The sequence below is a fragment of the Parambassis ranga genome, chromosome 18 (assembly GCF_900634625.1).
Source record: "Parambassis ranga chromosome 18, fParRan2.1, whole genome shotgun sequence".
NCBI classification, from domain to species: Eukaryota; Metazoa; Chordata; class Actinopteri; family Ambassidae; genus Parambassis; species Parambassis ranga.
In genome coordinates this window covers 1,469,067-1,492,045 of record NC_041038.1, presented here as the reverse complement: position 1 = coordinate 1,492,045, position 22,979 = coordinate 1,469,067, and the positions used below count along the sequence as shown (strand labels likewise).

At 40.2% G+C, this 22,979-nt stretch overlaps 1 protein-coding gene across 1 annotated transcript; it reads left to right on the top strand.

Annotated features, from left to right (window-relative positions):
- The first annotated feature begins 1,689 nt into the window (after positions 1-1,689).
- On the top strand, positions 1,690-21,565 carry ache (acetylcholinesterase (Yt blood group)). Its single transcript, XM_028429677.1, has 9 exons — positions 1,690-1,930; positions 16,017-16,528; positions 16,793-17,016; positions 17,106-17,366; positions 17,450-17,672; positions 18,242-18,487; positions 18,921-19,113; positions 19,579-19,748; positions 19,994-21,565. Exons 2-9 carry the CDS (start codon positions 16,099-16,101, stop codon positions 20,113-20,115), a joined length of 1,869 nt encoding a protein of 622 aa, XP_028285478.1. The 5' UTR covers positions 1,690-1,930; positions 16,017-16,098; the 3' UTR covers positions 20,116-21,565.
- The last annotated feature ends 1,414 nt before the right edge of the window (positions 21,566-22,979 follow it).

The window sequence follows — 22,979 nt, the reverse complement described above, 5'->3', positions numbered from 1 at the left end:
GTGAGTTTCTGCATAAAAACACAGATTCTCTACCAGAACAGTAGCAGAACTGAAGAAGCCACTCAGAGGAGTTGTGAAACATCTTCAAAAACAAGTCCAGTTGCCTCGAAACTTAAAATGACTATGACCTGGATGAATGAGAGCATCCACAATCCACCATTTCCAAACATCTGTTTGTTCATCATCAACATGAATGCAGCAGGCTCTCTGCTTCCACTTTCCTATGACCATGTGCATATATTTATAATTTAGGGGGAATTATGATGTCCTCACCTTTGAATATGATGTCATTCATGTCAGACCTTGGCTTGACTGATCTTGGCCATATTCCTTTCTCTTCTGGCCATACTTACTGGATTGTTTCTCAGTAGCAGTAGTGTTGTGTCTTTTTTAGTCTGTGTCCTGATTTCTTTTAGCTGAACCTCACAAATGCTGTAAATTAATGTACACTTGTGTACTTCTCTGGAGGCGCTGGGGTTTTTGTACTGGCATGTAGTCGCTTTCCATGATGATGTTGTACTGATACAGGTAGTAGTGATAGTGTTTGCATTCAAACGCAGGCAGGTCCGAACCTAGTCTGTATTTAGACGTGTGGGCTTCTAGCCTAATCTATTTGCTGGGGTTAACATAGGTAATAATAATAAATATTAAATAATAAAAAATAATAGTAGACCTAATTCTCTTGTGACTAGCTCCATCATATTTATAAATGCTTTGTGATGTTGCGTTGGTCTGGATCTGTCTAGATTCACCTCTTTAACACAGAAGGTACTATCCTCTAGTGCTGCAGGGAGAGGTTTCTGTCATGCTCCTACATATTTGTGCTGTTTCTGTTGAGACACGAATCTGTGGGTGGACCACACTACTTGCATGGTAGTTGGATGAATGTAGATGTTCATTTGCTCGAAAACTACTCATGTGAGGACAACTGCAAACCTTTATGATTGCTACTTACACTAAGGGTGTCAGCAAGTCTCAGCATTACTTTTAATCCTAGCACAGGTGCAGTGGTGCAGGAAATACAGCATCAAATGAATGTCTTGTTGTGACATTTAATGCTAAAGTCAGCACCACAGCCATAGAGTGGATGTGTAGCCCATTGTACGTGCTGTAATTCTAGTTTCTATAATACATATGCCTGGGAATATTGGCCTTACATTTTGCTGGTAAGGCCTGGTAAAGCTGACTTGAACAGTTGTTGTCTTCACTGTCAATGAAAACCAACACCTGCCTCTTTTCGGCTTGTAGTGACTAGGGGCTGTGTGTGTGTGCGTGTGTGTCTTCAAATGTTTACTTTATCATATATGACAGAAGCACATTTTTACCAGACAGGAGGCCTGTGTGTAGGTTGGCCATTTGCAAAGGCTTTTGTGAGGTCAGTCAACCTTGCTTATGTAACTCAATAGGTTGACACCCAACTTTAATAGATGGAAGGCATCAATGTAATGATTTCAAACAACTGGCTAGTGTACAGCAAGATAAAAAAAATCGTTCAAAAATATCTTTAAAAATTAAAATTTACTAGATATACTGTCAGTTTCGTAGTTTGTGTTTGTCGTCCTGGCAAGAGGACATTGTGCATTGAATGTCCTATACTATTTTGACAGTGGCTTCACTGCTTCTGTTGCTCTCGCGAGAAGAACCGTCAGCTGCATGTTTACAAGCAGTATTTATTAGCAGCAGACTCCCCCTACCGTCCCAGCTTCACGGTCCGTCCGAGCGAATATTAAGGGAACTCGCAGGTGCTGGGGAGACATTACCGACATTTCGTCTTTGACAGCTGACCGGAGACGCCTCTCTTTAGAGGAACATTTTCATTCGCCCACAAAGCGCAGCACAGGGCGCTTGTTTGCTGTCCAGGCGGAGCGAGGAGCGAAAGAAATAAGCTTGCAAGTCGTCGTCTCGGGTGGCTTTTTGCAGAAGTAGCCGGGTAAGACAAAACATTGCCTTTTATTTAAAGCTAATTTTATCCGACAAGAAATGACATTACACAACGAAACCACAACTAAATGAACTGAAGTAGGCTACCCTGCTTTCATCTTGTCTCGGTGCCGCCTGTCCTCACGGTGTAATTAGCAGTATACGTGATGGATGGCTGAAGTGAAACCCTTCAATATCCACATGAGCTCATCAAGATAACGAGCAATTTCTTTACTCCCAGAACCGGTCGCAGAACAGCTCGTGTTGTCTACGCGCAGTGTTCTCCAACATGGACAGAGCACCGCTGTAACGTACAGGCAATTTACGGTGGCCATGCTCAGAGCAGAGCCAGTTTATTAAATGTGGATGCATATCAACTCTTGAGTCTGCAGGATTAGTGCGGCAATATGGCATATTATAAACCGCGGAGGAATTATTTAATTGAATATAATTGTACTGTAACTTTATTGATGCTGATTTTTAAATTGCTCAGACGCCTTTAGGAAGACCAGCCATATAATTGCGTAGTTGTAGCGCAGGTGCAACTGTCACAATAATCACAGTGAGTACATGCAGTAGAATCAATGTAAGGATGTATAGGAACAGGAGGCAAGTCCATGCGTGAATCGTGACATGTATACAGCCTCTCTGTGTTGTCTCCATTTCGCATTTACACACACATGCAAAGTATTATGTTTCGGTTTTTAGAGAGCTCAGGCTCCTGTAAAAACATGGCAGGTGGTGTTTATGAGGCCTTCATAACACATTTATTACTGGCTCACCTTCGTTGACCATGAATATGGGTTCTTACATTTTTGGAAAGTTAATAAAGGATAACCCACACATTTTCTTTTTCAGTTATTCTTCTTTTTCAATTCTTAAATCTACACTCTTGACAGCTACGGCTAAATAAAGTATGGCTAATAACATCTTATTATACGACCAAAAATCAAGCTGTCTAGGGATGGAATAGATTAATCATAGATTAATATGCTCCAAAGAAGTTGGGTGATGATATGTTTCTCCTCTCTGCTCCTGCAGCCTACTGCAACCTTGAATTTATTGCTTCTGTAAGTCATGAGTGTAAATGCAGCTTTGGCAACGTGCAATACACATCAGTGGAACTGCTGCCAAAGTTTAATCATTGCTGCAATTTTATTGGATTAACTTGCAAGCAGATTCTGCACTTATTATAGGGATGGCTGGGTTTACCTCCTGATTTGATACTAGCCCACCTATTGGGTATTATTATATTATTAGGTATTATAACCCCTTATTAAAGGGGTTATCAAACATTAATGATTTATATTATTGTTGCATTGTTGATCAATGTTTGATTTTTCTTTATAAAATTAAACAGTAAAGCTAGTGCTGATACAAATGTTGCATTCCAATCGCAAGCACCTTTTTAATGATGCCTTATTTATTCCACACAGTTACAACTGGCCTCCTTGTTACTGCTTACTAACAGTGTTTATATTATGTCACAGGTAACACAAAAATAGGAGAGCTTGTCTACAAGTGGTGGGAAAGAAAGCATTTATTTTTAAATTTGAATTTGAATTTAATTTAGTGACTTTCCATATATGAAACATTAGTGCCTTGGACACACATATAATAAACATAGGAAACCATGCATTTATTCACAAATTGTGTAACTATAGTTCATAGTAAATTATTTGTAAATCAAATTAATTTCGTAGGAATTCATATAAATAAAACCCAGAAAGAAGAAGAAAACCCACCACATTTACTGTTTGACAGATTGGTAACAGATTTTGTCATTTGGCTTTGGACAAGATATGGATAAAATATATGGAAATCACTATAAACATATCTGCAAAATTATAAAGTAAAGTAAATGCTCTATCGACCCTATCAGGTCCTCTGAGATTGACAGGGTATTCACTAATATATTCTCAACATATATTTTGGTGTCATTTACAAACCAGGAAAAGTAAAAGTACCAGATTCTGTAAAATTGACTGTTGTTTTGTTAAATAGTTTTGTGATACTGAAGCTGTGTCCATCCTGGTGTGCTTTACCATAATCATACATGTGTCTGACTCAAATTGCCATTAAAAGGCAAAAAAGTGTTACTGCAGCTGTTTTTTGTGTTACCCCAGATTATCACAGGCCGCGAAACAACTGCAGGACATGAACGAAGTAAATGATACGGAGTAAAACAATAAAGCTGCAGCCCTGCAATGAAGAACAAGTGCTCTGGGTCTGCACTGAACTTCTGCTGTTATGTGAGAGAGAGTTGCGACACGATTTGATGTCACTGCTACAGTGATTACGTGCTTCATGTAGGTCTTAATAGTTCCAAAATAACTCCGCATATGTCAAACTTTTCTATGGGATAGACAGCAGTAAGTGCGTTGTTGCATGGTAAATATCAAAATGAACCCCATACAAGTATATTTTCAACCGTTATTTGCACTATTGTATGTATGTTCGTGAAAGTACAGCATTTATTACCTTAAAAGTGTTGGGTAGGAAAGATTTGTGTTAGCTTGAGTAGACTACTTACGTGAGTTGTGCTAACTTTACAAGTTCGTTCATTCTGCAATTGTAGTTGTAATGTAGGGTGGGAAGGAGTCTGGCAATATTTCTGAGATGGTGAAATGAAGTTTTACAAAGATGTTTGATGTGGGCCTCAAAGGTTAAATAGGGTTCATACCTGACCCCAAAATTAGTGACTATTGCTGACAGAAGAATGTCCTGGCCAGAGAAGGTAAAGCAGGTTATGGTATAGGTTTTGATCTGATGTGGGGAACCAATGAAGATGGCTTCAGAGCTGTTTACCTGAAGAAAGTTGTGAGTCATCCACACCCTTATTTCCTCCAGCCAGGCACTGAGTGTGGGTAGAGGTAATGATGACAATGAAGGTGTATGAGTTTTCATGTATAATTGTGCATCATCAGCAAAACAGGGAAAATAAACTCCAAAGTGACTGATGGTGTTTTTTAGGGCAGATGGTACATGGCCAGCCTGAAGGGAGTGGTTTATTATTATGGTGATAAGGGGGCTGAGAGAGCACAGGTGGAGGATCTCATCCCCTTGATGGCGTCCTCAACTTTTTGTTGAGTGGCTTCTGGGAAGCAGGAGAGCAGCCATAAAATATCAGACTGTGGGTGAGCAGTTAGGACAGATGGGGAAGAGATAACAGAGAGGGTGGAGCTAATAGAGAGAGCAGATTTTGGTTTTAAAAAAAGGCCATGAAATCATTGTATTGATCTTCTGTAATGAGCGAGGCAGTTTAATGGTTAAGGAGATAGAGACTGATGAGACATTTGCAAACTGAAGATATTGAAGGCTTGAAGTCAGATTTTCGGTGTTAATGTTATTCAGGTTTCTGAAGCATATTTCAAGGCTCCAAGGAGATGACCTTATGGTCTGATCCAGGTCATAGACAACTGGTGTGCTTAAAAGAGCAGACTCAGTGATGAAGAGACCAAGAGTGTTCAACATGCTGTTTGAGGCTAAAACAGTTTGTCTCCATGTGTGGCCCTGTTTCTGGATCTTTAGTGCTACTAATCCACAGAGTGTCGGAATTTGTTACTCAAATCAGTAACAAATTCACCAGAAAGCAAAACAAAAACTTGTGCCAGTCTCTCCAGTGTGACACAAAACAACACTAAAATTCGTTTGATGGCCACAGGAAGGAATGACCTCCTGTGGTGCATTTTGGTACATTTTCTCACAGTTCTGTTGGGAAACTAAAGGCTTTATATTTATATATAGCATATACATTTCTCAAAAGCAATTTCTGACTCTTCCTTAGTCCTTTAGTTCCCTAGTCCTAAAACAGATCAAGCTAGAAGATTGCCACGTGTTAATCAGCATTTGTGCTTGTTGTGAATACGCAGGTCACATGAAGTACTTAGAATTTCTTTTTTAATCAGGATGCTAGTTGACTAGAACCCGTGTTCCCAGTAGCTGCCCTCTCTGTAAACAAGCTGCGCACACACCTGAATCCAGGACATGCGTTTGTGTATGTGTGCTATGAGGAGCGACATCACATTCAGACAGCAATGTTTATGTTTCTGGACAGGTAACATCTTAATGTGACTGTTCTAAAGGAGGCCCTGCTAATGTTGTAAATAGCCCACTAGGTTGACAAGACAATCTTTTGTTTATCTGTCTATTCAGGATTTATTTTATGTTCCTTATGTTTAACATGCAACAGCTGAACCATATTCTATTCAATGGATTTTGTTATACTAGCCTACATAAATGTCATTGTCTGTACTGTATCCCAAATGGTACAATAAATCACTCATTAAGGAATTTGACATGCATTTTTCAGTAAACAATATTTAGCTTTTAATCTTAGTAAAACAGGGAAATTCAGGCCCGGGAAAATCGCCGCTTATCAATCAATTGTTAATCGATCAATAAGGTCATTCAACTAACGATTAATGAATTAATCGATAATTTGCATCCCTACTCCTAAGCATTACATTTACAGAATAGAACAAAGATACTTTTTTGTCATAAAACTGTTTCTACTATGGATGACTAATAAAGGATGGTCTTATCTTGCACCACTTGCAGAAAGCAAACAATCACTTCCATCAGTGCATCTTACAAATGCATACAGGCTAAATTCTATCATTTAGCATTCTTAGCAGTTAAGCATAGCTGGACTGGACACTGCTCAGTATTGTCCACATTAACTCAGCTGTTGTTGTTTTCAGCCTGCTAGCCAGCAAACAAGTCAGTGTAGACAGGTACTGAACTCTGTCTGGACCAGCAGAGCAGAGCAGTACACAATTAAATTAACAATGTTATTAGGCTACTCACAACTGTCTTGCTGTCTTTTCTAATCTTTCTTCTTCTTTCATTTTATGCTGCCAGAAGTACAACTCTGCTTCATTTTAATGTTGCTGCTCTCACTTGTTTACGTAAGACTGACCGTACTTGCTGTGAGAGTGATAGGTGAGGGTGGGGCCTCTTGGGGAGTCTGCGCCGGTCGATCATTTAACATAGGTTCACAGCCTTAGTGATTCAGCCCTTGGGGCCCCCCTTCTAGCCTGGGGCCCTAAGCATTTGCCTGTATTGCCTGTTGACAATCGGTACCAGTCCAGCTCCACCCCCACAACATCACTGGCCCTTTTGATGAGTTTATTGAGTCTGTTTCTGCTTTCAGTCTGCTGCCCCAGCAAACAAAATGGCACCGGCAATCACAGACTCATAAAACATCCTCAGCATAGTCCGACAGATGTTAAAGGACCAGAGCCTCCTCAGAAAATAGAGGCTCTGGCCCTTCTTGGGCTTCAGTGTTCTTAGTACAGTCAAGTTTATTGTCCAAAACCACTCCCAGGTATTTATACTCCTCCACAGTGTCCACACTGCCCATCGATGGACACAGGAGCCACTTGTCTTCTCTATAAATATCAATAAAATTTCTAACTTCTGTGCATTCTGTAAGACAACAGAACAATGTAGCCTTATAAAGGAAACAAGCTGGTGAACAGACAATGCCAGCATCCTCTCCTCCATCAGTCAAGGTTGATAACAGTACAATGTTATTGTGCATTTATATAGGCAAATGTTCAACAAATGTGTTGTTTTCATTCACATACAATTTGACAGTAATGGATGTCTGCAATTAGGGGTGGAACAGTTCAGTAAATCCACGGTTCGGTTCATATCACAGTTCTGAGGTCACGGTTTTCGGTTTGGTTCGGTTTACATTGTTGTTGTGAGTTTTTTTCTACTTTTAACACTCTGGAAATACCAGATGAGCATAAAATACATATCCTAATTTTCCAACATTCAACATATTTAAGAATCAATTCAGTGTTTCCCCATCATTATATTAGGTCAAGTGAATTTAATTTCTTTTTAATTTTTATATAGCACCAGATCATAACAGAAAGATAACCTTTCCTATATAACAGGTCTACACCTTGTTCTTTTATTAAACAAACTAAACGGCTCATGTTATTTATCTTATTTGCACGGCAGCATGTCAATTCTGTCTGCATGGTTGTGCGTTTACAATTCACCGCTGCTGTCTGCGCACAGAGGCACGCGTGTACACACACAGACACGTTTGCGCACATACTCCCACCGTCGCACAGAGAACGTGTGTTGTTTTGCCCACCGTTGCTCATGACATGCTAGTTGGATAGACTGAACTCTATGACTACGCTAGGCTAACCTAACGGTACGGATGTCAGTGACTTTCTTTTCTTTTTGCCATTGAAATATACTATTTACATCCCGCTCTGTAAGCATTGAGGGAACCTGCAGCTGGTTTGCATACGATTGGACACAGAGTGGTGTGGGTCTCCTCTCTGTTCTGCCTGCAGCTGAAACTGCTGCGTGATGCTACTGTGAGACTGAACCTGTGAGTGCATTGTAGCGGGGGGAGGAGCTCACAGTGGCTGCTTGTCAAGGACAGCCTGACTGCAGAATGATACATGCTTTCAAGTTAGTCCCCAAATGTCACCAGAGAGAGTCACTAGTTGCTTTTGATAAAAAAAAGTTTGGAAAGCCACCAAATTTAGTGAGAGACGCCAAGTTGGCAACACTCCGTGCTGTGGTAAAAATGCCTCCTTGTATTCCTTGATGTGCATGTCCAGAACCAAACAAAACACGCACCCTGAACCGAAACACGTGTACCGAACCATTCAGATTTTTTTTTCCTGAACCGGCACACATCTGCAATCAAGAGCAACTTGGAGATTAACTCTACAGGCCTGTGAGGCATTTTTTTCTGACCCCCAGTGCATGAATCAGTGAGCCAGAGTGTCAGAGAGAGAAGTAATACTAAGCGTCATATGTTTTTTCCAGTTTAGAGTTTTACTGCAAACCTGAAGCTTTTTCACCTGACCTGTTCTGCTGATGTTAGAACCTGAGCTGGCCGTCTACAGAGGCAACCCAATAGTCAGTATATAGCATCAATTGTGTGTTCCATCTGACAAATTTTGTATATGCACTTTATGTATACTGCATGTGCTTCCATCACAGTGTGCTGTGCACTCTTTATAACTGTTGTGGATTTACATGCTGATGAACCCAGTCAGTTCATCAACACAGTAAAATGAAAATGATTAGAAACATCCAGTCAAAGTTTTATTATGGTAAAAATGATTGTTCGCTGCTGAAGATAGCCATAGTAATAAATAATTTAACTACTTGATCCCTCTAACTTTCTTTTTTGTTGTTGTTTGGGAGTTTTTTTTATCTTTAGTAAGAGATCTGAGCAGTTTTATTTATAGATCTTATTTGCTGACGTGAACATTTTTGGATCTTGATAAAGCTACATCTGGCAGATCAAAGATTTTTTTTTTGCCAGTAGACCACAGACATAAAAAAATTGCATTGTGTCTAGCAGTGGCGGGTCGTGCATATCCCGTTCCTTCAATGACGTCCCACTTAGTTCTACGTAAATACACCTAATAATAACATCAATATGAAACTATGGCTTGGGAATACAGAATCACACTTAAACACAACATCACCTCAATTTATGCTAGCTGAGCAACACTTGATTTCCTGAGCTTTTACAATACAAATTAACATTTAAGAGTGCAAAAAAATTAAAAATAAAAGGCGATTTTAAGAGATAAAATAAAAATAAAATGCTTGCACTCATTAACACGGCTCTCCTCCACAGTGCCTGCTTATTTAAAAATAAAATCCATCCTCCTTTCTTTCAAGTCTTCAAGACTTCAATGGCTCTGTTGTACAGTTTATCGGTGCGTTTCAGTTCTATCAACAAGTTCTTTCCTGTGGACACGGAGGCTATGTGCTGAAAGCCATGTCTTGCTCTGCTGAGACAGGGGTTGACCGAACTCCTCTCACAAGATCCAGCTTTTTGTGAAAGGTCCGTTATGAAAATAGCATCGCGAGTATATCTGAAAGATCTATCTCTTCTCCTCCTTCAGCAATCATGGATGGAAAAACGTAGCTGTAGCTGTTGGTATCAATCGGATCTCTGGGTTTATTTCAGACATTTTGCAAAGTGTCTTTAGGCCTGCGCTTATCAAACCACAGGACTTGTTCAACTGCAGTCAGAGCAGAGAGGAGACCCACACCACTCTGATTCCAATTGTGCACAAAGCTGCTGCTGGTCCTGTCATGGCTTATAGAGCGGTGTCAGAACTCGCAAGCCTGCAGGGCCCTTTGAAACTTTCTCCGCCCTGCCAGCTTAGGTGTGATGCATGAGTGCAGGATCAGCTGCATACAGCAATCAGCAATCACCTGCACTCACAAAGCAAAAAAAATTTGAGCAACAAAACAAAAAAACAGCAGCAACACAACAACTCCCTGAAAGGCCAACAACAGAACCATAACAGTGGGATGTAAACAGCACATTTCAATGGCAAATTGACAATCTAAACTGAACCGAACTGAAACGTGGATCTTGTGGATCATTCCACCCCTGAGTGTGCCATATTGTACATTTGGTTAGAGACCTACGAAGTCGACATGTCAACAATATAAAGAACAGATTAAGTTAAGTTTAAAATGGTAGCTTTTATTTACTTTCATTCAGTTTCATTTTTTAACAGCATTTCTAGATAGGCACTTATTTTCAAATTAATTCTTTTTATTTACACTAATATTGATGTCTTGAGTGTTTCATCCTGAGAGACACATGAGTTGCACCCACCCCCAATGTAACCAATCCTCCTGTGAACTTCATGCACAAATTCCTCAGTCTAAATTGAGAAGTGACACACTTTCTTCCCCGCCCAGACCCAGGCCCCTCAGTGTCTCCTGCCGCCCTCTCTTATTTCTGCACCCAGTGGAACTCCTCCTTGTTTGTATTCATTTGGCCACTTCCTTTTCTCACCAGCCTTACAGGTTATCGCAAGTCAAAGTAGCATTGGTGTATTTATAAGAATCGTTCAGCATTTTTGGAAGCAATGTTTTTTCAGCTTTGTAGTCCAATTTGTTCCTGAGTTATGTTTATATGTAGCAGTTTATTGTTAGGTGGCAGTGTTTCCATCTCGAGCTCATCAGCTGACCATTTTACACAATAAATGGCTATGAGATAAATGATGATAATTGTGATTTCTGACCAATCTTAATATTTTTGTTTCTGTATTTATTATAAGTAAGGGGAATTTACTCTCCTTTGTAGAGCAGCATTGTCTCTAAGTGGGTGTGTGTGTAAGACACACTGATGTATTGCACTTGTGTGAGAGGCAGATAATAGATAATATTAAACATACAAAAGAGTAATTACACTTTAATTAAACTTAATTAATTAATTAAACACTTTACTCATTAATCAATGTACATAGCAATAAAATGCCCATAGCTTAGTGGACATTGGCTCTTCTACATAGCTATCATATAAATCCAGTCTTTGTAAAACCCTCTGATCTTGGTTTTAAAGCTGCCACATTTGGCCTTAGAAGGAAGATTATCTGAACAGAATCCTGTAGTAAAAATACCATAATAGTAATTGTAGGAGCAAGTTTTAGGGCATTCTGTTACCACAACTCACTAGCTTAATTCTGTCCTCTGTTTTTTCCAGCATCCTTGTCATCTTCTTCACTGCAGCCTCTTCCTCCCTCCTGTCTTCTGCCTCCTCCATGTTTTTCCTGCCATGCAGCTGTCACAGCTATTAATAATTCTAACCTCCCGTTCAAAATCTCTGTCCTTCTTCCATCCCACTATTCTCTCCGCCCCCTCTCTCTCTTACAGTACGAGTCTATCTTAGTTTTTCTCTGTTGTTGTACATAGTAGTAATGTGTACTGCCGGCTATATTGCAGCAGTAAATAGACCTTTTGTCACCCTCTAAAAATGTGTAAAGGTTATGTTCATTATTTATAGCATATTCTGTTTGCTGTTGGTTTAAGAAATTAAATTTAAAACACAGGAGATATAAGCTGGGACATTTTGTCTATGTCCAGTGACAATTTAATTATCAGTCACAACTAATCAAACTAATAAAAGGTCAATAATAACATGCAATAAAAAGACACTATTGTATAAGGACATGTATGCTGTACATCGAGGTGTCACATTCAACTCGCTTTAAATGCCAATGAAAAAAGTAGAAATAATATTTAGTAAATTTGAGTTGATGTTTTGAGTTGTGAACTGATAACTAATTTTTGTGACGCTGCATATAATAGCTGTATGAATATAATTTTAGCAAAAGAAAAAATATACAGATTGCATACATAATCTGCATATAGCACTGGAACAACACAAGCCAATGATAATGAAAATACTACCTAAACGAACCAATAGTGTAGCTGTCGCAAAGTTTGATGCACACAGAACGGAGCACAGAAGAGAAAGTAGCACATATTCTAATGTTTAGGCTATTATTTGGGTTTTGATTTAGGATAGAGTTCAGAGGGGAGGAGTGACATCTCCCCCTATATTAACGTTTCTAATTGGGCTGTAAAATGAATGCATCAGAAGCAAGCACACACACACACACACACACACACACACACAGGAAAGGAAAGGACACAAAAGTAACAATAAATGACAGCAAATTATGCATGATAATTCAATTTCAGGGAATTTAAGGCAAAAATTTGCTAGTTTTATTGATATACATCGAAATGTTTCAATGTACCTACATAAATAGAAATTTGCCAACATTTTGCCAATGGATTAAACCCTTGTCTCTGAGTAGTTATCATGCCATTGTCATAAATCTCCCAAAGGTCCAGCTGCTGTGCAAAGTAGATAATTTACCAGTTATACTGATAATCATTTTCATTTATTAAAGAACAACAATTCAGTTTGGGCTGGATGGGCTGTGTTTTTTAACTATCATGATCCTGAAACTGGAATCACATTCAAATATTCATTTTAATAATTTCCATGAAGAGTTATTTTGGTTAGGAGATGGATATCTAGTATGTGACAAGTGCCACATTATCCATCAAACACAGTGGCATTTACTAGGGTTTTACTCTAAGGGCTTTTTATAGTGCCCTCATAGCCACACACCTGTCTCGGCCTTTGTGGGCGACTGCCGAGGGGCTTTAAATGCCTGCGTGCAGAAAGAAAATAACTTTCCCTTCATCGCAATGGAAACTTGATAATTATAGCACTGTTTCATTCATGTCAGCTGACAGACTTCTGTGTAGCATAAGACTTCATCACAAAAAATCATTTAGAAACAATAATCGCTCTGAATTCCTTTCCAGTGTATTGGTCTGCTTATCTGTCAGACTACCATACATAAAATTGATAAATTGATAGTGGTATACATGTGTGTTCACATGTGATGGTCTGAATCTATTTTTACAATGCATAATGCAGTAAAAGATGCAAGGGGTAATTTATATTTGGTCATCACTTAGGTGTTTAAAAAAAGGAGTACGTGACTGTGAGAGTGACTATGGGTTAAAAATGCAGAATCATCCAGTAATCAGGGCATTTTGCCGTTTGCTAATAACTAACTAAATATTAAAAGTTAACCCAATAATAAGCAAACATAACAGCAAAAGGTAACGCCAAGGTACGGTAACTTAAAGCATCCTGCTGCTCTCCTGAGGCGGTGCACGCCAGCCTGTCTGTGGCATCCCACATAGCAAAATTTGTCCGGCCCACATCTGGGCCACACCCTTGTATCAGTTCTGGCCCAATTTTGGCTGGGCCCTCGGCCCAATAATGGCCCACTTACTGAAAAATGACACTACTAATTTGGTCTGGCCCACGTCTGGCCCACACTGAGTAAAATGACACCATTTGTTTGTATTGGCCCACATGTGGACCACAAACTATAATGTGACCCTCATTGTTTATATTGGCCCAGTACTGGCCCACAATCTGGGTGAGTGTTGGTTGAGAATCGGCTGGGCCTCTGGGCCATGTCTGGCCCTTAACCTGTACATTTGGGTTGGCTAAGTGTTGGCAGAATGTCTCTGGGCCAGTATTGGCCAACACACTGTAAAACTGACTGAATATTGCTTAATTTGTTTTTGACCCACATGAGACAGTACCTATGAGTGCACACTGATAACTTTGTAGGGAAAATATCAGCGCTGCACCAGGTTTGTTTTAGGCTTCATATTGAAATGTATATTTCTCAGGACCCATCGGGACCTGTCAGAACTCTGCGGGCAGTTGGGATAGACTGGTGGATTGGGTTGGGAACTCAGTTCTGTGCAGGTCTCTATAACACAGCCATGGAAACAACATAAAGAACATTACCTAACAACCAACAAGTGAACACAGCATGCAGGAACAGGACAGAAGCATAAACATAAAACATTAAGCATAAATGATGCACTGCTGACTCCTGTACTGTGTGCAGAACAGCTCACCTAATGTGATGGATGGGCACTGTACATGGAGCAAATGCAGGTCTACTCTGTTTTCATTTTGGAGACGCTCTGAGATTATCCTGCATGTAAAGTCGTGATCTTATCTAAACCTGCCACTTAAATAATTTGATTTTATATTTATACATATTTTTCTTTTATATTATATTATATTATATTATATTCTTCTTTTCTTATTTTTTTATATATATTTTATGTATATTGTTATTTATTGCTAGTTCTGCCATTAGGCTGTATGTGGGTGTGGGGTGTTGGTGATTGTGATGCTGTAACAAGTGGATTTTCTGCAATGGATTAATAAATACATGATGAATGAATGAATACAGGAAACTCACAAATACACTCTGGCACAGACAAAGGGGAGCACAGGACTTAAATAGACCAGATAACAATACACAGGTAAACACAATCAGGGCGGGGCAGGTAATCAAAACAGGCAGTAAAGCAGGGAGTGAAACACACAGGAATACCCCAGACAGACAGAACTTTCAACATACAGAACAGAAAACCAGACCAGACACAAGAACATGTCACACACATGAACACAACCTAAACATGGAAATAATCAAGAAACAAGGAGCAAAATAACAAGTCCCAGGAAAAAATAAAATTTTTGTAATAATTTCTGGAAATCACCCCAAAACCGTTTTGGGAACCCTTGATCTACCCCTGTAGTAAAACCCCTCTCTTCAAAAGGCACTCCTGCCCTTCTGGGGGGATACATCTCAGATAACCCCTGCTGGATAGTGAACATCTCTGAAACGGTGAAGAAGGCCCAGCAGCAACTGCAATTTTTAAGAGTCTTGTTGTGGTATGGTGGCTGTTCAGTGACTGATAAGAAAAAGCTGCAGAGGTTAATTCAGCATTCGAACATTTGGACAATTCCAAAGGCTCCCTCTGCCAATATGCAGAGCCAAGAACATTATATAAAGGGCCACTCCAATTCGGGCCATAAATCGTTGTCCCTTATGCCCTCTGATACCGAAACCTAAAAGCACAGACAGACTCAAAAACGACTTCTACTCATGGGCTGTCAGAAATCTTAGTGCAATATCTGTTCTTACAGTGCAATATATCATGTTTGGTCCCATTTTTATATAGGCTCAAAGAAGTTAATTCAATTTGAATGAAAATGACCTGAGTGACTAAGTATCTTCATCAACAACAAGTATTCTGTATTTTCTTTTACCTGGGTTTGAGAGGTTTAAAGATGTTTTGCATAAGCAAAGTGCCAGCTTTGGCCAACGGTATCATGTTTTTGAGTTGCCAGCTTCTTCTTCTTGTTCTTGGACTGAGAAATGAAGGCAATGCAAAATTGTTAAGAATTGCAGTTCCTCCTGCAAAAGCAAGTCAATCCTCATAGACTCCCTGGTATAGAAATCTATTCTGGTCTATGTTGATGAGTTCCCTTTTAGTGACAACTTGCTGCTTTATTCATAGTTTTTTACTGTCAAAAGTACAACTGTCTCAGAGGTTTCTTTTTGCCACAAACATTCTCTTGGACACAAAGATGAACTAAGTAGATTTAGTGGTTAATTCCCAGGCCACTGTGACTTCATGTCATTTGCACCACTCGTGTATGTGAATGTTTGCAAAAGGATGCTGACCGCAAGTGTCACTATTAACAAGGCATGGATATGACATTTTGGGCCAATGTATTTGCTCTAAGAAGATAAACTGTTTTGATGTAAGAAATCTAAAAGTCATATTCAAGATTTAAGGGATCTGAGTGTCCTCTCTCTCTTTGAGTCTGTTCTCCATTACTCTTCTATATATTAATCACATTTATCTTTCTTTCTGTCTTTCTGTAGATCTGAGGGGTAGCAGACCCTGGCCTCCCTGATTGGATTGGGAACCACTACCACAGCTCCCGCTGCTGTTTTTGTCTCCATCATGCAGTTCTCCATTGGTCCTCTCTCCTCAGTCTTCCTCCTGTCTCTCATTATTCCCACCTGCTTCTCCCAGAATGATGCAGAACTTATTGTTCAGACACGTAATGGTCGGGTCAGAGGCATCCGTCAGCTAGTGCAGGACCGAAGCTATGTTACTGCTTTTCTAGGAATCCCCTTCGCTGAGCCACCAATTCTGAAGCGTCGTTTTCGTCCAGCTGAACCCAAGCGTCCATGGACAGGGCTGTATGAAGCTAATGCCTATCCCAATGCTTGCTACCAGTTTGTGGATACATCATTCCCTGGTTTCCAGGGCAGCGAGATGTGGAATCCAAACAGAGATATGAGCGAGGACTGCCTGTACCTTAATGTCTGGGTACCCACCTCCCCCAGACCTCACAATCTCACTGTAATGGTGTGGATCTACGGTGGAGGTACTTACACACAATCAGTCAGGGTATGAATAAGGTAGAATCTGTTATAAGTCTCAGGATTGAAAACACAGATAAAAAAAGAATGATGATCCCTCCAAAATGTGCTCCTCCTTACAATCATGATTCATTCTTCAAGAGCTTCCAAGATGAATGCTCTGAATATATAACTGTATGAAAAACTGTAATTACTGATCAATGCAGTCTGCATCCATCGAATCCTAAGGTTGTGAATAACATAGGTGAATGCATACTGTGAAATTTTAGGATTCTACAGTGGTTCTTCTTCTCTGGACGTGTATGATGGTCGGTACCTTGCTCACAGTGAGACGGTCATTGTGGTTTCCATGAACTACCGGATTGGTGCCTTTGGCTTCCTTGCTCTGCATGGCTCCTCTGAGGCTCCTGGCAACGTGGGTCTGCTGGACCAGAGGATGGCCCTGCAGTGGGTGCAAGACAACATCCATTCCTTTGGTGGAAATCCCAAACAGGTGTGTTTCTCAATATCCCTGATCTACACAGGAATTAATGTGAGCCATGTCAAAGTCAAATTTATACTGCTCTTTTTGTTGCGACACAGGTGACTATCTTTGGTGAGAGCGCTGGTGGTGCTTCAGTGGGATTCCATCTTTTATCTCCAGACAGTCGGCCAACTTTTACTAGGGCCATCCTCCAGAGTGGAGTCCCCAACTGTCCCTGGGCCTCCGTCAGCCCTGCTGAGGCCCGGCGACGTGCTACACTGTTAGGAAAACTGGTTGGTTGCAATGTAGGCAACGACACAGAACTGGTGGACTGTCTGCGCAGTAAGAGTCCACAGGAGCTGATTGACCAGGAATGGCAGGTGATGCATGCACATTCTGAAGCTTATTTATCACAGACAGGCAAGAAAGTATGTATATAGATTTGTCATACTGTTCTGGGCAGGTTTTGCCATGGTCCGCTCTTTTCCGGTTTTCCTTTGTGCCTGTTGTGGATGGAGAGTTTCTGCCTGACACTCCTGAGGCCATGGTCAACTCAGGCAACTTTAAAGACACTCAGATCCTCCTTGGGGTCAACCAGGATGAGGGCTCCTACTTCTTGCTATATGGAGCACCAGGCTTTAGCAAGGACAATGAGAGTCTCATCTCCAGAGAGGACTTCCTGGAAGGTGATGTTCACACATCAGAAACAATGCAGTAGTTGTTTTTAAGACAAAGATCTGCAAATAAAGTGTGCCTGCATTTACTGCACAGCTGCTACTTTAAAAGTGAAATGATGCAGTTTGTGGTAAATGATTCATATGATGATAAAACAGTAGTTTTTAGCTGTTTTTTTAACTACTGTTACCTGTGATTTTTCTTCACATAACTTACTAGTGAGGCATAAAAAGTTACTTGCGATCGAAATTATGCTGCAAATTAGGTTTGTTGGCAATGTATAAATTAGCAGCTGTTTGCAATAAACAGGTCGAGAAAAAGAACAGTTCAAATAGCTTAACACAACAAATATTACCAGTGGTTTTGTCCAGATTTAACACAAAGTGCCACTTTTACAGATTGTAGTATGAGGAATTCAAGACTGCAGTAGTCATTGAAAGTAGGATTTAGTGTTGAATTTGCATAACAGCCTTGTTTTACATAAAATATTAGTTTTACTTATTACTATTTAAACTGTTTTTGTGTAATTTGTTTATTGCACACACCTGCCACATTAACAGCAATAAAAACTCTCTGGCAGGTGTTAAGCTGAGTGTACCACATGCTAATGACATTGGCCTGGAGGCGGTGGTGCTGCAGTACACTGACTGGATGGATGAAAATAATGGGCTGAAAAACCGCGACGCCATGGATGACATTGTAGGCGACCACAACGTCATCTGTCCGCTGGCCCACTTTGCTCGCTCCTATGCCCAGCACCATGCACTCAAGGCTAACATGGGCGGACCTAACTCTGGGGTGATGAACAGTGGAGGAAACTCGCAAGGTATCTTTTAGCGATCTCTTTGTATTGCAGTGAGCAATGAGCTCACACTGAAAAAGGATTTATTTTTGTATTATTTTTAATGCTGTTCAGATTAATGTGAGAGCTATGTTCAGAAGCTGGTGTGTGTTCTATGGCTTCCACTAGTGAAGCATAATGAATGATTTGAGTTGTAGGTGCTTTACTTGATAATGATGATTATATTAGTGAAACCACTGAGCTATGTTGGCTCTTAAGGGTCTTAAAAAGATCTCCAATCTTTCAAAAACTTTTGAAAAATACTATAATTAACTAATGAAGTACAGAACAGCAAATACATATCTGCACCTTACCCCACATTTCAAGATTAGTGTGTCTTTAATCCTTTAAATTGGCTTGCTTTGTATAATGACGTTGATGTCGTTGATAAATTGATTTTCTACTCTTGCCGCTTAAGGAGGGATCTACCTCTACCTTTTTGACCACCGTGCTTCCAACCTGGCCTGGCCAGAGTGGATGGGTGTAATCCATGGCTACGAGATTGAGTTTGTCTTTGGCCTGCCCCTGGAGAAGAGACTCAATTACACCATAGAGGAGGAGAAGCTGAGCCGACGTATGATGAGATATTGGGCCAATTTTGCAAGGACTGGGTAAGGCATTACAGACTGGAAAAGAAGAGCGTATTGTGTACTCTAGTATGTACCATGTGTATATAGTAAAGAACATGCAAGAAGGACACCAAAAGTTTGAAAGAGGGTATAAATAGTCTGAAACAGCACCCCTTAAGTGCTGGTAATGCAGACAGATTAACACCCATTCATACTTTGGACTCTGAGGTTCTGAGTTTTTTGTTATTTACTTATTTACTTACTACATAATAAGTACAAATTTCGCAACTTTAGGATTTCAACCTTTTGTCTGATTTTAATAATAAGAAAAGGTAAGAAAGAGCCCATGCTGCTGCAGGGGTTTAAATATATAACCCAGCTGAGTTATTTTATTACTTGGTCAAATTGTAAGTATTTTTTGTTGTGTTTTGTGAAGATAATGTTGTCAATCATTTTTGTTCCATATTATTTATTATCCTTCCTTGTTCTTGGTTTCCTGACTGTCAGAAATCCCAATGAAGGTCTGGGGGACAGAGGGAAACGCTGGCCTCTGTTTACTGTCAGCGAGCAGAAACATGTGGGACTCAACACCGAACCGCTGAAGATCCACAGAGGTTTGCGAAATCAGATGTGTGCTTTCTGGAACCGCTTTCTGCCACGCCTCCTCAACATCACAGGTAATAGCTTTGTCTAAATACTCTGGGTAGATCCCTGGTATGGCCAAAAACTATGAAATAAGCCCAATCGGTCTTTGTTCGATTAGTCCCCCCCCCCCAAAAAAAACAAATTGGATGTTCACTTCTACACCATGTTTGGCCCAACAATGTCCAAGATGATCAAATTAACGGCACATTATTACTACTGTGAGGTTCTACAGCATGACTGGCACTAAAGCTGCTCATTTCTCTGTTCTTTTCTGTAGATAACATAGACGAGGCAGAGCGTCAGTGGAAGGTGGAGTTTCACCGCTGGTCTTCCTACATGATGCACTGGAAGAGCCAGTTTGACCACTACAGCAAGCAGGAGCGCTGCACTGACCTCTAAGAGCCTCAGCAGAGTGGGGGAAAGCAAGAATGAGCAAGCTATGGCCACTTTCCTCCAGAGTCCCTCAGTGACGTCTAAAATGTTTTCTGTTTCACAACATGCTCATACATAGGCACAGTTGACCTTTATTTATATTATTTATACTATTTATTGATATGTTGTTTCTTTTTTTGTGTGTTTATGGCAAACCTGTGGCTATGGAGGAAATTCGTCATCAAATTAAAGGAAAATTGTCAAAGATGTGTCATTACCTCGGGTGCGTGTGTCTGTATGCATGTGCGTGTGTGTATGTCTGTGTGGCATGGAAGCCCCCCAGAATAACTTTGATCTCGACCAGTTCAGTTTTGTCTTTTAGACTCAAAGCATGGGTCACCTTTCTGTTGTGGCCTTTTTTTGTCTTTTACTACTAGTACTGTTACGACCACCATGCCCATTACCTGCCATGGCTGTGGTTTGTGTCTCATGAGGTAAAGCTTTGCAGACCAAGTGAAAGGAGCCTGATTGACATTGTATTTCAAATGTTCTGCTTGTACCAGAAACATGCCAGGTTAATGTTAATGGTGCCCTGTGTGGGTCATTATGACCATCTGCACTGAAACGTGTGTGCATGTGTATGCGTTATCTTGTATCATTCACTGTGTCATGTACAGCTGTTTGTATTTCGTCAACATTTGTGTGTGAGACAGCCTGTCCTCTCTGTTTACTTCAGTGCTCGCTGCTTTTTCTTTTCTGTTCTTCATGTTGTTTTTCCAGCTCTCTCCTTACCCATCGTCCCATACTTTGTCCTACTGCATATGTTCCGTTCCCTCTAGCACCACCCCTCACCCTGCCTCCCACCTCTCCATCTTCGTCCCCTTTAATCTTCCTCTCTACTCCACCTGTCTTCTTCATCTCTAATCAAACTCCACCCACCCTCTCGTGTTTCTCTTCTTTTCATCCTTCACTCCCTACACCCTCTATTTCTGCACTTCCATTCCTCCTCTATATCTTTTTTTCTGACCTCTCTCTCAACTGATTTTTCTACTCTTAATCATCTTTCCTAGCCTTTCCCTATCCAACTGTAAGCTGCACTGACCCTTGCTCCCCCTCCCCCATTCCCTCCATCCCTGCCCCCTCTCCCATCTCCCTCATTGTCCTGCTTTCTTGTTAGTCTAATGGAGGCAGAGTAATTCACTCAGCAGCAAGATAATGTGACAGAGCGCTGGCTCAGCCTCTGGCTTGGCAGCCAACAGGACTCAATAGATGGATGGAAAATGGAGGTGAAAAGGTAGAGAGAGAGAAGGCAATTGAGGGAAATGGAGAGGGACAATGCAGCAGAGGCAGAGGTAGAGATGTGATGGAAAGATGAAGAGAAGGAGAGAGTCAAAAGAATACACCCTTACATAACTAGAGAAAAACTGCTCTGTAGCTTACACATTTATATACACATTTAATTGAAAACCTCTACTAAGTGACACACATATCCTGTCATTATGAGTTGAACTGAGTATACCTAATATCAGAATTACATCTATTTAAAACCTTTTGCTGTAATAAGTTTCACTTAACTAGCTGCTATCGTGTTTATACAAGATCAATGATGCTATTCCTCAAGGAAGCCTGAAGAACAACATTATTTACTTACATGAGGTTTATATTGATTTAACTTTGTTCACTTTACATGCCCCAGTGAGAACAGTATTCCTTTATTATGTATCTAACTGTCTGTGGCCACCATCTGAAACATGGCTATTCTGTGTGTACTCACTGTACTTCAACCTCTTGTACTATTGGAAGGGAAGTGAATCTGAGCTGATTGGCTAATGGCTGTCCCAACTGTGTCTACTGGCATGTGAAGCTCCTATTTATGGCTCCAAGTTGTGTAGTCTAGCTTTAAAAAGAACTAAACATGAAAAAAAGGATTGCACCTGATGTTTAAAATACCAGTAATGAATGCATGTGTGAAAGGCTGTGTGAGTGACAGCTCCCTTCATTCTTTCGGAGACTCTGAAGTCCCTCCTCTTTATGCTGCCCTCCTATCGAATCCCTGTGCATGTCACCATCCCCAGTATACCCTACAGAACTTAGACTGTTATTTTCTGTAAGATTTGTACTTCTCAACAAATTATTATCACAGTAAGTAATATATGTCTAATGATAGGTATGTTTGATGTTAGCAATAACGTAAATACATCCTTAAAGGAATATATTTGATATTGAAATGCAATGAAAATATAATGTGATATAAAAGCAGTTATGATAGCTAGAGTTTATGTTTTCAAAGCAATATTATTAAACAAAAAATAAGTGGCATACGCTTTTTTTCTTAATTTTTTTATTTGTTTTACAATGTTCAGACCTCTGCCACTTTATTGTTTGTTCTGGTCACAAGTACTGTAAATGTTGAAGGCTTCTGTAGCTTCCCCGTGTGTCTCTGTGTATCATGAATGCTGACTTGGTTAAGCTATAGCACCACAAATAAAGACACCTGCTGCTTCTGCCCATATGGAGCTTTTAGTGAGTCTCTCCTTGCATTGTTAGTTGATCCCACCATAACTACAGGCTTTAGCTTTAGCTGTAATAATGACTGTAGCTATCACTAACTATAATAACAATGTTAATGTCTCAAATGAATTAGGCTTTGTCAAAAAGGATGGATGTGCCTAATCTGAAAACTGGAATGGGAGTCTGCCTTGAAGATTCAGGTATCCAGTAGGAACAGACAGCATAGCATGCATAATGGTATAAACATAGGGTACTATAAATAATAAGCAAAAAGCAAATTAGTATATGTACAGGACAGACAGGTGGATGGGTAGGGGGGAAACTGCTGTAGGATGCTGGGTGCCAGCATCAGATGTGCAAAAATATAAGAAGTATTTACT

Excerpts from the sequence above, each read along its gene's own strand:
- ache (XM_028429677.1), top strand. The coding sequence starts at position 16,099 with ATGCAGTTCTCCATTGGTCCTCTCTCCTCAGTCTTCCTCCTGTCTCTC. Across the intron at positions 17,367-17,449 it reads TGATTGACCAGGAATGGCAG|GTTTTGCCATGGTCCGCTCT; the intron begins GTGATGCATGCA and ends TGTTCTGGGCAG. Across the intron at positions 17,673-18,241 it reads CAGAGAGGACTTCCTGGAAG|GTGTTAAGCTGAGTGTACCA; the intron begins GTGATGTTCACA and ends ACTCTCTGGCAG.